Raw genomic sequence first — 13,534 nt, 5'->3', positions numbered from 1 at the left:
AGTATATTAAACACTCACACAGTGACAAACTGAAGCTCAGGATGAACTTTTAATGTACATTGTTGCTCACTTCAAAACTCATTTAATTGACCTCAAACTGCGTCTTATTACTTAGATTAGGTAAGAGATGGTTTATGACGGACTGCAGCCTATTGCTTCTAGGGTTTCTACTATTGCAGGGTAAAACTGCTGTAGGTGTCTGACAGACTTATAAAAGCCCCAATTCCAATGACATCAAATGTGTTAAATTGTTAATTTTGGTTGTACAGTTAAAGAAAAAACATTTTCCAAAACCTGTGTATCATTCAGATTAATAAACTAAAGCAAGGCATGATACAGTGTGTTTGCTCTGCACATCAAGTGGCCTACGTTGTGTCCGAGAACACACTCTTGCCTCTGCCTTCACAATTCCACCCACATCTTGAAATTGAATATTGACAGCAGACTTCAAACCAGCCGGTTAACTACTAGCATGAGGAAATAAAGACAAGTGGACCTTTACAAAGGTCAAAAAAGAGACATAAGGTGTAGGACAATATTCCAGGAGAATCAGTAGCTCTACATTTTCAAATCGCTCAGTCACATCTGCTGTCCACGAGGCTTTTTTCACAACCAAAATCAGTGTGGCTGCGATGAGGGTTAAAGGATAGGTTCACCCATGCACATATGTCTATTGAAAGAGCTATTAGTGATGTAATCATTTATCCCCCTTTATCCTGGCTGTGAATAGATCCTTAACCTCTTAAAAATGCGTCGGGCCCTGCAGCTATTCTGTCTTTCGGCGGTTGAAGCAGGCTCAGTTTTAAAGCTTGAGTGAACGTATGAAACTAGAAAAACTCAGAAATCCATCGGTACCAACCATGTCATACTAACTTGTCGGGATGGAGGTTAAATAACGCTCCAAACTTACGCTGAATTTTGGTGAGGAAAAACTGTCTTGGCCATTTTCAAAGGGGTCCCTTGACCTCTGACCTCGAGATATGTGAATGAAAATGGGTTCTATGGGTACCGACAAGTCTCTCCTTTAAAGACATGCTCACTTTATGATAATCACATACAGTTTGGGGGCAAGTCATAGTCAAGTCAGCACACTGACACACTGACAGCTGAGCTGAGTTTGCCATGTTATGATTTGAGCATCATTTTTAATACTAAATGCAGTACCTGCGAGGGTTTCTTGACAATATAGGTAATTATTTTGTGTTGTTAATTGATTTCCAATAATGAATATGTATATACATTTGCATAAAGCAAGCATATTTGCCCACTCCCATGTTGATAAGAGTATTAAACAAATCTCCCTTTAAGGCACATTTTGAACAGATAAAAAATTTGCAATTAATTTGCGATTAATCACGATTAAATATTTTAATCAATTTACAGCCCTAATATACACATATCACATGTATTTATGCATTTCACTCATAAAGGCCATAGCAGAGCAGAGTAGTTGCGTCATGAACAATATCATCCATTAAAGTTTTCCCCACCCACCAAAACCCATACAACGACAGTAAAATGTCTCCTATAAATTGAATACAATAAAGTCATTTCATGAAAAACATTAACTAGTATTTTGTGTGAAATGCGACTGGAAATTATATATTTCTCTTTAAGGTACATTTTGAACAGATAAAAAAATGTGCAATCTGCCATCACTTAATGTACACTCTCTGAAATCAGCAAGGCAATTCTACATGGACAGTAAGACAATGGACATGGAACAACTTCAGCGACCGATAACTCTTTCAATGTCCATATGAACATGTCGGTGTCTTTAATTTAGACTGATGTGCTGATAAAAGTTCTACTTGTTCTACTTGATCAGTCCTCGACCTCGATATGTTGACCACTTCAACAGCTGCAGAACTGCAGCAAAGGCGACTTGAGCGACTAAACCAGACTTAGTGATTAGTAGGATGCCTTCATTAATAAGCAACCTAACCTAACATACCTGTATGCAGAGTGATCACAGATCAGTATCTGTGGCCTCCTCGGGGACCAACACACTCACAGCTCTTTAAGTGCTCACAACTAATGCTTCGCTGCTGCCTCTCACAGACTACAGGACCAGGGATTAGATCTCGCTCATTCAGGGCGTTGGCAAAAGAGATGATGATGAGGAGCTGTTAACATCTGGAATAAACACATTTTGACATACAAGCTGACAGGCTACTGTACACCATGTGTGTGTGTGTGTGTTTGTATGTGTGCAGGCTGGATAGAGAGAAAACAGGACAGCCTAATCTCTAATTGACAGCAATCTAATAATGATGTTGACAGCCATGGAGGCAGGAAGTCGTCTAAATTGGAGTGTGGGCTAATAGTTGCCTCCATGCCCATTAACTTCTGTAACATATTCTAGCCCATAATTTGCACTCGAGGCTTTGTCCCTATGAAGTACAGGAGATCAATCACTTTTTCACCCCCATACAGGCCTTCAACACCTCATAAATGATTTAACAATTTGATAGAATACAGAGGCTGCATCATATTATCTAGTGTGAAAAAAACCCTCAGGCACAATTCTTTAAATATAATAAGGACATTAAAATATATATAAGGAAAACAGATCCTTTCTGAACAGACACATTTTAATCCATGTACTATTAGATAGATAGATAGATAGATAGACTGACTTCCATAAAGTATTCACAGAAAAAAAACTTTTCAGCCCAATTTCTTTTGAAAAAAAGAAAAAGCACTCAGATATAACTTTAACATAGTCTGTTAACTCACCATCAGTTTTCCATCCTCGACAGGTGAACAATAAAAAATAGCGCGAAAGAGCCTCAGAGTGTATAAAATGTTGTTTAAAGTAAATCTGTCCGTCCGTTTAAGGCGTTTGGACGCTTCTCCAGCGCACATCTGGTAATTTCCACGATTTCAACAGACTGAGAGAGAGAGAGAGAGAGACTGAGAGAGAGAGAGAGAGAGAGAGAGATATAGAGAGAGAGTTTCATCCACCCCTCCGTGCAGAGTCAGAGGCTCCTGTCTGCTTCCGGATGTTCCTGGGTACCAACAGATGACTAGAGATGAGATTGTGGTGGACATTATCGTGCGTAATTGTCGGGAATACAGATGTTGGAAATCCGGTTGTTATGTATCCGAAACTATAAGAGCTAAAGCCACAACTATGAATCACATTGTGTTGTAAAACTCCTTTACTTTTTTTTTGTTTTTATTGTGTTATAAAGTGATTACTAAACAAGTGATAAGACATGTGCAGGGACATATATAAAAAAAGACCAAAATATATTATACAGAGAAAGACAAATAGAGTACAAAAACTAAACTAAACAAAACGAAAACAAGATAAGGGGATAAAAGCAGGTTGAAGTGTGTGTGATGTGGATAATGGGTGTGTGTTTGGCATTGGATGAGGCTAGATGGTCATATATGACATACATCTACTCTTAAACACATACAGACATCCTTTCTTTTATGTGTAGAGCATAGGGATAGGGGGAACAAAAACAAAACAAATAGAAAATAAATGAGTAAAATATATATATATATAATACAATATATACACATACACACATATATATTAATAATATGAATAATAATAAAGATGATGATGATGATGGTCATAAAAAACTCCTTTTCAATAGTGTGTGTGTGTGTGGAAGTGGAAGAGGAGGAGGTCAGAGTTCAAAGTAGTTATTCAAACGTCTGAACATGTATTCAATCATTACACCATCTGCCTGAATCGCCGACAGTCAGTGAGGAAACAACACATTGCAGCATTTATAAGCGGGTCGCAGAGGTATATGTGTAACTGCCTTATGTGTTCTGCATGTGAGTAATAATTAATTTAGTGTTGGGTGGGTGACTTTCACTGTGAGCCTGTGAGACAGACATTCACTGAGAGTTTGATGCCACCTAGTGGACACAGACAGCATTGTCAGGCCTTTAAATTGAAGTGCAAAGTCAACCTCTATGAATTTAATTTGAACCATCAAAGTATGTAAATAAATATAAACAGGCACACAAAATTACATGTACAGTAGTCGTTAAGATTTTGATCGTAACGTGTTTACTTTTTATGGTTTTCATCACTTAGTTCTTATATTAAATGTCCTTACCGCAACATAACAATAATGTTCATTTTATACATTTAGCTTTTTTAATTTCTATAATATTTTTAAGACATTCAAATTAATTTTCATCAAGCTTTGTGCATCATTGTAAATATTGCTATAAAACTTTTTTTTACACCATTTATTTACCCTACATAGTTTAAATAATTTACATATGCAGATAGTGATAATAGAATTTTCTCTAGCTTTTTTGTAGTTTTTTATTATATATATATATAATAAAAAACTACAAAAAATTATATATATATAATAAAAAACTACAAAAAAGCTAGAGAAAATTCTATTATCACTATCTGCATATGTAAATTATTTAAGCTGTTTATTAATTAATTATTGAAACTGTTTATTATTTAAAACTTTTTTTGTAGTTTTTTTATTATATATATATATAATAAAAAACTACAACAAAGCTAGAGAAAATTCTATTATCACTATCTGCTTATGTAAATTATTTAAACTATGTAGGGTAAATAAATTATTAATAAAAAGGAACAGATTATACATAGGCATATTACAGACAGAATTCGACATTTTAAACAAGCCTGAATTATTTTAAGAAAACAGAACATCAGTTTACATGAATTTAAGCATATATAAACATTTATAACATAGTTGTTAGCAGATATAAGGACAATTCTAAGTGTTTATTCATGTATTTGTCAATAAAAAATAACTCCACCTATGAATAATTCATAACTAGATGTTGGTATATAAACATAATGAATGACAGTTAAACAAATACTGTACATTAATAAACACCTCAAATTGCCTATTTTATGTGTTATAAACAATGTATTAAATACTTAATGGACTTCTTAAATGTTACCAAAAGAAAGTCCACAACATGAGAAAAAGTCCTTCTTTTCTTACTGTTCATTACATCTCCAAATCCTTCCTCATTCTTTCATCGTTTCCGTCCCTGAACAAAGGGCTCTTTTTAATATTCAGCTTGCAGTAAAATCCTTAAATCCTTTAATTCTTAATTTCCATGTATGTGTCAATACATATTTTGGCATTAACTGTCAAAGTGCAACCAGTTTCTCAGAAATTAGTTATATTACCACCTGTCTGCTGCAGTGTTAAAATGATAGGCTGTATGTTACAAAAGTCAGTATTTTCATAAGTATTTTCATATAGCCTAGGGACTATATCTTCAGTGGAAGTGTTGTGTGGATGTGGATTCTCCAGAGTAACAATGGCATGTTTCTGAAATATATATTGCCGTTGAATGTTTTGAATATCACTTTTAATGTTGTGCCTCAAACTAGATTCCATTCCCCTCCATTGTATTGGTGAAATTTCTGGAACCGATATCTCAAATTGAATCTGACTAAATGGTCAGTTAGGCCTACCGCTAAGGAGAAGTGAGAACATTTTGATTTTCATTTCATTTTTATTTATTCCATTATTGGTAATTGGGTTGAAGCGACCCTTTAAATTAATTTGAGGGGGAAAGTACACCTACCTGAAGCACTGTGATGTCCAAAAGGACAATAATACACCACCCCAAATATACTGTATACCCAAATACACTGCAAGCAGCACATTATTTTTTGAATTTATGGTTCATGAAACACACTGAAATTCATGTTTACATAGAGGCAACCACAGTATACTGTAACTTATAGGCGTATAGATAAATTAATTACTAGGCCTTCTATCTCCTGTCTTAAAGGGACTGTTTGTAACTTTTTACACGTATAAATCTACCAGGTCGGTGTCCCATGCGCGCACTCGCATATGTGCGCTCGCATATGCGTGCTCGTGTGTGGCTATGCTGTTCAGACTCAGACTCCAACACAAACTACACGGAAGCACCAAAACCGCAAAGTTATATCTAGTGAAGCCCGTCTTGCAAAACAATGTTGGCTGCGGTCGTAGTATTTGCCTCCACTCACACACCGCGCTCGTTCTCACTCCACTATCACGTGCATGCGCGCACACTCCATACTGCAGAAGAGTTAGTTTAGCTCTGAGAATATCTAGTAAATGTACAGTGGATGTTTGTGCAGAAATAACTGCTGCAGCTCCTCCAGTGTCTTGTGAAGTGACGGGGCTCCACAACGAGAAACGTTATCGTCACCGACCGGGTGCCGGTGTCTCCCTGCGTCTGCGGACGGAGACGATAACGTTTCTCTTTCTGCTTCAGCCCCCGGGGCCAACACTAGGATCAGCAGTGATTCATGGAGAGACCTTCATCTGGTCTGCTAACATTACTGCCAAGCAGGTGAAATATAGAGTGATATTGTGGTTTTAGCTGACGTGTGTCGCCTCACTGTGTTGAGCGATTCTCGTTCATGTCTATGTAGAGCGATCACGAGCCCGACGCTGACTTTCGTTGACTTAACGGCCACAGGTGTCGCTGTTAACAAGCATTTCTGAATCTTACAAACAGTCCCTTTAATTTGTATTTACATAGATATTTAGATATGGTGCAAGGCAGAACAGAAAACTCCCTGTATCCTAATAATCCACTTGACACACCACAGGAAATTAGATATTTGAACTTTTGCTAAAAATAATGTAGTGTACTGACAGCTTTGATGGTGTTGAGCACAACCGAGTTGCTGCCAAAGATCTGTATTTTGTATCAACTTGAAGTGTCCCTGTTTGTTGTGCAGAAAAGCATTTGGGTTAACAAGGCTATGGTAAGATCATAAAACGTGCGTAAAACGTGCATAAAACGTGCGTAAAAGCAAATTGCGCACGTATAGATCCTGCTGTGATAAGATAGCCAAAGGTTTTGAATAAAGTCAGAGAAAAGGAGTGAGCTCTAGATGTTTAGTCAGAGTGTGAGACAGACAGTCAGGAGGTGGAGCTCAGCTCTGGAGAGCTCTGGCCCAATTTAACCCCAGAAACGACCGACCAGGGGCGCTGTTGAGATGTTCATAGATGTTTTTAAATATATATATAGGCTATATAAACTTTGCTTAATTCAGTCACGCCGCAACTATGTGAGAGTTAAACACTGAGGAGACACTTGGACAGAGAGGAACCACAGCAGCGACCAGCAGGTGCTCACAATGGCTCAGCAGGTAAGTGATGCTATAAACTACACTATACTAACACGAACAACAGGCGGAGAGTTGTTGTCGTTTTTAAATTCCTACTCCGTGTTATTATTTTCTAGCTAAACAATGAAGAAGGAACAACATTGTTTCCTCCACAAAAAGCTGCTGCAGAGCCAAGAAGTTCAATGATATCTGCGTCATTTAATTTCATCAATTCCATCATAGGATCTGGAATAATAGGTAAATATCATTCAAGTAGCCACAAAACCGTATAAATGAATTATATGCAATCGATTTTATATGAATGATGAACTGCTGCTCTTTATGCTGAGATAAGTGAATAATATTTTTCATTTTGTGCAACAAGGAAAAGCTTTGATAGCTTTGAAGCCCTGCAGTGGTAAACCCTCTGCATCATATGACTGGCGCCTGTTGCCCCCCATTCTCCCATTTAACTCTTTCATCCCTCAAAATGCCTCAGGCTGTATGGAACAAAATACAAAATCAGCATGGCATTTTTTTAAGACTTAGTATTGCTTGTTACTGTGACACTTTTGGTTTTACAATTTTACAAATTTTGTTTTGTTTTGTGACCAGGTTTACCATATGCATTGAACCAGGCAGGGCTCCCCTTTGGCCTTCTGCTGCTGGTAGTTGTTGGGTTCATCACAGGTGGGTACATTAAAGGTGTCATTATTAAAATGGATTTATGCATTTATCAAATGTATATATTTGGGCCGTCAAAGTTAACGAGATAATTCGCTAAAGCAAATTCATTTTAACACCACTAATTTCTTTAACACATTAACGCGCCTTGCGATTTTTAGGTTGTAGCGGGCTCAATTTTAAAGCTAGCTGTAGATACTGGCATCATATGAAACAAAAACCTAATGAATCCATTGGTGCCAACCATGTCATACTAGCTAAATAACGCTCCAAACTTACGCTAAATTTTGGCGAGGAAAAACTGGCATGGCCATTTTCAAAGGGGTCCCTTCACCTCTGACCTCAATATATGTGAATGAAAATGGGTTCTATGGGTACCCACAAGTCTCCCCTTTACAGACATGCCCACTTTATGATAATCACATGCATTTCTGGGGCAAGTCATAGTCAAGTCAGCACACTGACAGCTGCTGTTGCCTGTTGGGCTGCAGTTTGCCATGTTATGATTTGAGCATATTTCTTTATGCTAAATGCAGTACCTGTGAGGGTTTCTGGACAATATTTGTCATTATTTTGTGTTGTTAATTGATTTCCAATAATAAATTTATACATATATTTGCATAAAGCAAGCATATTTGCCTACTCCCATGTTGATAAGAGTATTACATACATGACAAATCTCCTTTTAAGGTACATTTTGAACCGATAAAAATGTGCGATTAATTTGCGATTAATCATGATTAAATAATTTAATCGATTGACAGCCCTAGTATGTATTATATATCTAACATTGTGTGTGCATTTAATGGCAGACTACTCGATCATCTTACTGATTAAAGGAGGCAACCTGTCAGGGACAAACAGCTATCAGTCACTGGTGCAAAGTACGTTTGGTTTCCCCGGATTTCTGATTTTATCTGGACTGCAATTCCTTTATCCTTTCATTGGTGAGTTATGCAATAATCCAAAGTTGAATATTGTATCATGGCATTTTATGTGTAATATCCAGTGTGGTCTGACAAATAATAACTGTTTTCTATTTTGACTATTTCTGTTCTCTCCCTGTTGACTTTGGGTTCAGTCTGAATCATACCGCAGCCATGAATACTAAATGATGCTTCACCTCTGTTTTCTTCCTCAGCTATGATCAGCTACAACATCACAACTGGTGACACATTGACCAAAGTATTTCAGAGAATACCAGGAGGTACGTTGCATGTGGTTTATTCCACCTCAGATAAAAGACAATGAATCCTAAATTTACAGTTTTTCTCAGTCGCTTTGGCTCATTTTTCGAATCAGTCTTAACATTCTCTGAACTGTAACTGCAATTGTCACAACTGTTTGATGGGACATCACAACTCTATTGCGTGTTTGCAAAAGGTAGTAACTCACCCACAACACATTCATGCTTTAAAACCTAGTTATTGTGTCAGTAAGTTGGTCAATGGCACCAAAATGAAAAGTTGTTTTGTCATCGTGTGAGCCGTACTGGTCAAAATGTTTAGATGTTTTTTTTTCCCGATGGCAATCAACCCTGGAAATGTTTCTTATATGCAAATCTCTGTTTTGTTCTACTTATTGTTGACACTAACTGCTTACTGTACGATAGAAGAATGTCAGCTTTGTCCAGCTGGAGGCTATTGTGCATCGCACTGAGCTGTTTAGATTCCCATTTCAACAGCAGGTAAAAGTTTACTGAGAGAAGTCAATACTGAAGGCTACAACACTGTATACACAGAAACAGGCTATGCACATTTGTGAGTAAATGTATTTGTGTAGCAATGTGTTACATGTACTTTAAACAGAAAATTAACCTTTTAGCTTTCACGTAAAGGCATACACAGTGAACAGAAGATTTGTCTCAAAATATCATCCATGCCAATAAAGAAATGTAAAAAACCTGCAACAATGAAAAAAGCTGCAGTAGTTCAGTAAAAAACAACAAATTGTACCTCCCCACAGTACATAACACCATGTCATATTTATGGAATAGACATGTTCATGTATGTCTGACAGATTTTGATAATTCGATGGCTCATTTTGCATGTGATGGCTCAAACGATGAAAGAGTGTTTCGAAGTTGTGAAAAAGACGACAATCTCACTGAGAATCAACTCATCAGGTTTGATCAGCAAGACATGCGAGTGGTTATTGTGCAAATTGTGCTGACTCTTTTGCACGCAGGTGCCAAAACTAGTGCAATTTGCTTGAATGAATGAGAATGTGTAATCTATTGTGAACAACAAACTAATTGTTCAGAGATTTGAGCTCATTGTTTTGAAAAAAATTATTCCCATTCGAGAACTGAGCCAAAGCGAATGAGAGAAACACATTCAGAGCATCTAGAACATTCAAATGGTTCAAATGATTCATGTGTATGTTGTCATGTGTTGTGCTTGCAGTTGGTCCAGGTCACATACTTGCAGAGCGCCACTTTGTTATCTTGCTATCAACCGTCGTGTTCACGCTGCCTCTCTCACTGTATCGAAACATAGAGAAACTCGGGAAGGTAAGTCCGATTATTACACAGCTGTCAGTATCATGTAGTGATTTTAAAGCTGCCTGTAAAACCTCTGTGTGTGTTACCAGGTGTCCTTCCTGTCGATGGTGCTGACATTTATGATCCTCATTGTTGTAATCGTCAGAGCAGCTACCTTCGGACCCCAAATGTATGAATGAATATTCTGCAAGTTGCTAATCCTTATAGTGATTTTAATAGAAATTTCCCTGTGTGTGAACCATGGGGTTCTTTTCTTTTTTACACTAAAATGTTATTATACAAACATGATCATTCATTTCTGTGTTCCTTGTCAAAAATATCATTCTCTAGCCTCCCTACAGAGAATGCATGGGCATTTGCAAAGTGGAATGCGATTCAGGCAGTTGGTGTGATGTCTTTTGGTGAGTTTGTCTGCACGAATGTGTCCTATCAAAGAGCCAAAGGCCACAGCTTTAGTGCACAGTCTTGCCCATTCAGCATAAGGCATGCAATCCAGCTGAAATATACAGTAAGAAGACTGAGGCTATTCATTTAGTACGACGCTGTCTTAATATTGGTAAATCACTGCACAACATCTCAAAGAATATCTGTTGTCATCTCCTTCTGAGTGAGACTATGAGTGCACCCACCCTGTGAGTCCTTTACACACATTGTGGTGAAAATTATGGCCTTGAATCAAGTGCCTTGATGATAATAACTACTGCTGCTACAAAGGAGGTCATTTAGATGGGGATGTGCACGCTCTTAGTTCAGGTTACACTGTATCTTCCTAAGACAGGCAACGTTGGCAGTCTCTCATCAGAGGCCCTCTTGGTTCAGACAAGGTAGCAAGAAAACTAAAGTTTAAGTTCAAGCAAACACTTCAAACTGTAGTTATGAGCAATATTTTTTTATAATGGAACTCTGGTGTTCTGCCCCTGTGTGTCTCTTCAGCCTTTATATGCCACCACAACAGCTTTCTCATCTACGGTTCTCTGGAGCAGCCCACGCTGGCTAACTGGTCTCGGGTCACCCACGTGTCCGTAGGCTCTGCGCTAATAATCAGTGCTGCATTTGCTGTTGCTGGCTATACCACCTTCACTGGCTACACACAAGGTATATATCAATATGAGAAATATTGAACTACACGCATTTTCAGTAACTTCTTTGTAATATCACAAATGTATGTTTATGATGTCATATTCCCACTTCTTTTTTTAGGGGACATATTTGAGAACTACTGCAGAGATGACAACCTGGCAACATTCGGTCGCTTCTGTTTTGGCTTCAGCATTATAACCACATTTCCACTGGAGTGTTTTGTTACGCGAGAGGTAAGTGATACTTTCTCCAACCTTACATATGCGAGGGAAAGTGGTATTCTGAGGGTTTGGGCCAGAAACGTGGCTTTGTGACAACAATGTCACTAGCTCCTCCTCAGGTGTGTGTGTGTGTGTGTGTGTGTGTGTGTTACACAGTCTCCAAAAATGCATACACAATATGCCTCTCTCTCTCTTGTTTATCTCCTCAGGTGTTATCCAATGTCATTTGCAGCAGGGATCTTTCAAAAGTGGAACATGTGACGATAACGTTTCTCATAGTTGCACTTTGTGCATCAATATCTCTGGCCTATGACTGTCTGGGAGTTGTTTTGGAGCTGAATGTAAGTCATATAAACTCTGCAGCTATCTATACATTTCATTTTGGTTAGTATGTTTGAGTGTTTAATTTCTCTTCTTTACCATCCAGGGCGTTCTGAGCGCCACGCCTCTGATCTTCATCATTCCATCTGCGTGCTTCCTCAAACTCTCCCCCGGCCGCTGGTTCCAGGGTGAAAACGTGATCCCCTCGATCTTGATATTAACCGGCCTGTTTGTCATGATCACCGGTCTGACCATGACGGGCCTTTACCCTCAAGACTGTTCACACGGCGTGGAGATGTTCTACTGTGCAGATGCCAACGTCTCCGGCACTGTACCACCCGTATGACATCCACCAAATATTTGATTCTCTCCAACTTTTTTTAACAACACTTGCGTGACAAAAATTCATGTATGTGGACACCCCTGTCCTCATGTCTTTATGTACTTGATCGATCTGGGGCTCTTTTTCATGGTTTGGGCTGCAGTCTCCTTAGTTCCAGTTAAGAAAAAATCGTAATGTTACACCATGCAATGATATTTTAGAATAAGACATGCTTCCAACTTTGTGGCAACAGCTTGGGGGAAGATCCTGTCCTTTGTGCACAAAGTGAGGTCCATAAAAAAATGTGTTATTGAGTTAGTGGCCCGCACAGAGTCACTACCTCGACCGTAGAGATGAACTGGAACGTTGACTGTGAACCACTAATGTTCTTGTGGCTAAATAGGAGTATATTATATTATATTATATTATATTATATTATAGCAGCATATTAAAGGGCAACCTTGGTATTTTTCAACCTGGACAACAATTTCTGAAATAGGTCCTGTATTGAGGGAGAGTGCTGTAGACGGCAGCTGCTCATTTACGTCCATTAAAAGTGCTTGTTTTTTTGCCATGACAGGCTCTGATTGTTTTTATAAGTGTCTGACATTATGGAAAGAGTCTCGCTCAAAGTGAAGTCTCTTTCTGAAATCTGGTGACGTGTTGCTGGAAGACAACTGTGGAATAGTGAGAATACATCCATGGTGGAAATGTGAGTGCCAGCTGGGCAGAGTTTGTTGTGTTGCGTAGCTTAGTGTCATCTAAAAGATTTCCAATGTCATGGTTGAATATTTAGATGATTTTGAAATTATAGATGAGGTCTTTGAATTCTACGGCTTCCATGATTTTGTCAGACACTTATAATAACAATCTGAGCCTGTCAGTGGCAAAAACAAGCACTTTTAGTGGACGTAATGTTACATCGACTTGCCCGTGCAGCTTATTTTGCGGCTGCAAAAGCCCCCCGTGAGTCACTAAGACACAAAAACATGGGAAAATAGGGTCCAGATTGAAAAATACCAAAGTTATTCTTTAAAGGTCCCATATCGTGCTCATTTTCAGGTTCATACTTGTATTTCTGGTTTCTACTAGAACATGTTTACATGCTGTAATGTTAAAAAAAAACTTTTTTTTCCTCATACTGTCAGCCTGAATATACCCGTATTCACCTTCACCGTCAGAAATGCTCTGTTTTAGTGCATTTCAACGGAATTGCAATAGAATTGCGTTGCTAGGCAGCAGTTTGGGTCTATGTTTACTTCCTGTCAGCTGATGTTATTTACATACGCTGCAACAGGAAATAAACT

The 13,534-nt window shown here is 38.2% G+C and overlaps 2 protein-coding genes across 2 annotated transcripts in view; one reads left to right on the top strand and one right to left on the bottom strand.

The window, feature by feature from the left end:
* scn1laa (sodium channel, voltage-gated, type I-like, alpha) overlaps positions 1-3,245 on the bottom strand; it is a 29,557-nt gene extending 26,312 nt beyond the window's left edge. Inside the window, exon 1 of the mRNA XM_037790612.1 lies at positions 2,740-3,245. The gene's annotated coding sequence lies outside the window, so the exon portion shown is untranslated. The remainder of the gene's footprint in view (positions 1-2,739) is intronic.
* A 3,699-nt stretch (positions 3,246-6,944) lies between these two features.
* Positions 6,945-13,529, top strand: slc38a11 (solute carrier family 38 member 11). Its single transcript, XM_037788963.1, has 12 exons — positions 6,945-7,138; positions 7,234-7,354; positions 7,712-7,786; positions 8,593-8,727; positions 8,922-8,987; positions 10,186-10,292; positions 10,373-10,452; positions 10,614-10,684; positions 11,217-11,378; positions 11,484-11,596; positions 11,794-11,925; positions 12,012-13,529. The coding sequence occupies exons 1-12, from the start codon at positions 7,127-7,129 to the stop codon at positions 12,249-12,251; spliced, it is 1,314 nt and encodes a 437-aa protein (XP_037644891.1). The 5' UTR covers positions 6,945-7,126; the 3' UTR covers positions 12,252-13,529.
* The last annotated feature ends 5 nt before the right edge of the window (positions 13,530-13,534 follow it).

Source organism: Sebastes umbrosus, chromosome 13 (assembly GCF_015220745.1).
Source record: "Sebastes umbrosus isolate fSebUmb1 chromosome 13, fSebUmb1.pri, whole genome shotgun sequence".
NCBI lineage: Eukaryota > Metazoa > Chordata > Actinopteri > Perciformes > Sebastidae > Sebastes > Sebastes umbrosus.
Note: the sequence above shows the minus strand (reverse complement) of the source record. Positions and strands in the feature narration are given on the sequence as shown.

Bases quoted from the DNA above. Each gene is read 5' to 3' on its own strand.
- slc38a11 (XM_037788963.1), top strand. The intron at 10,293-10,372 runs GTAAGTCCGATT...GTGTGTTACCAG, and splicing joins ACATAGAGAAACTCGGGAAG to GTGTCCTTCCTGTCGATGGT. The intron at 10,453-10,613 runs GTATGAATGAAT...ATCATTCTCTAG, and splicing joins GCTACCTTCGGACCCCAAAT to CCTCCCTACAGAGAATGCAT.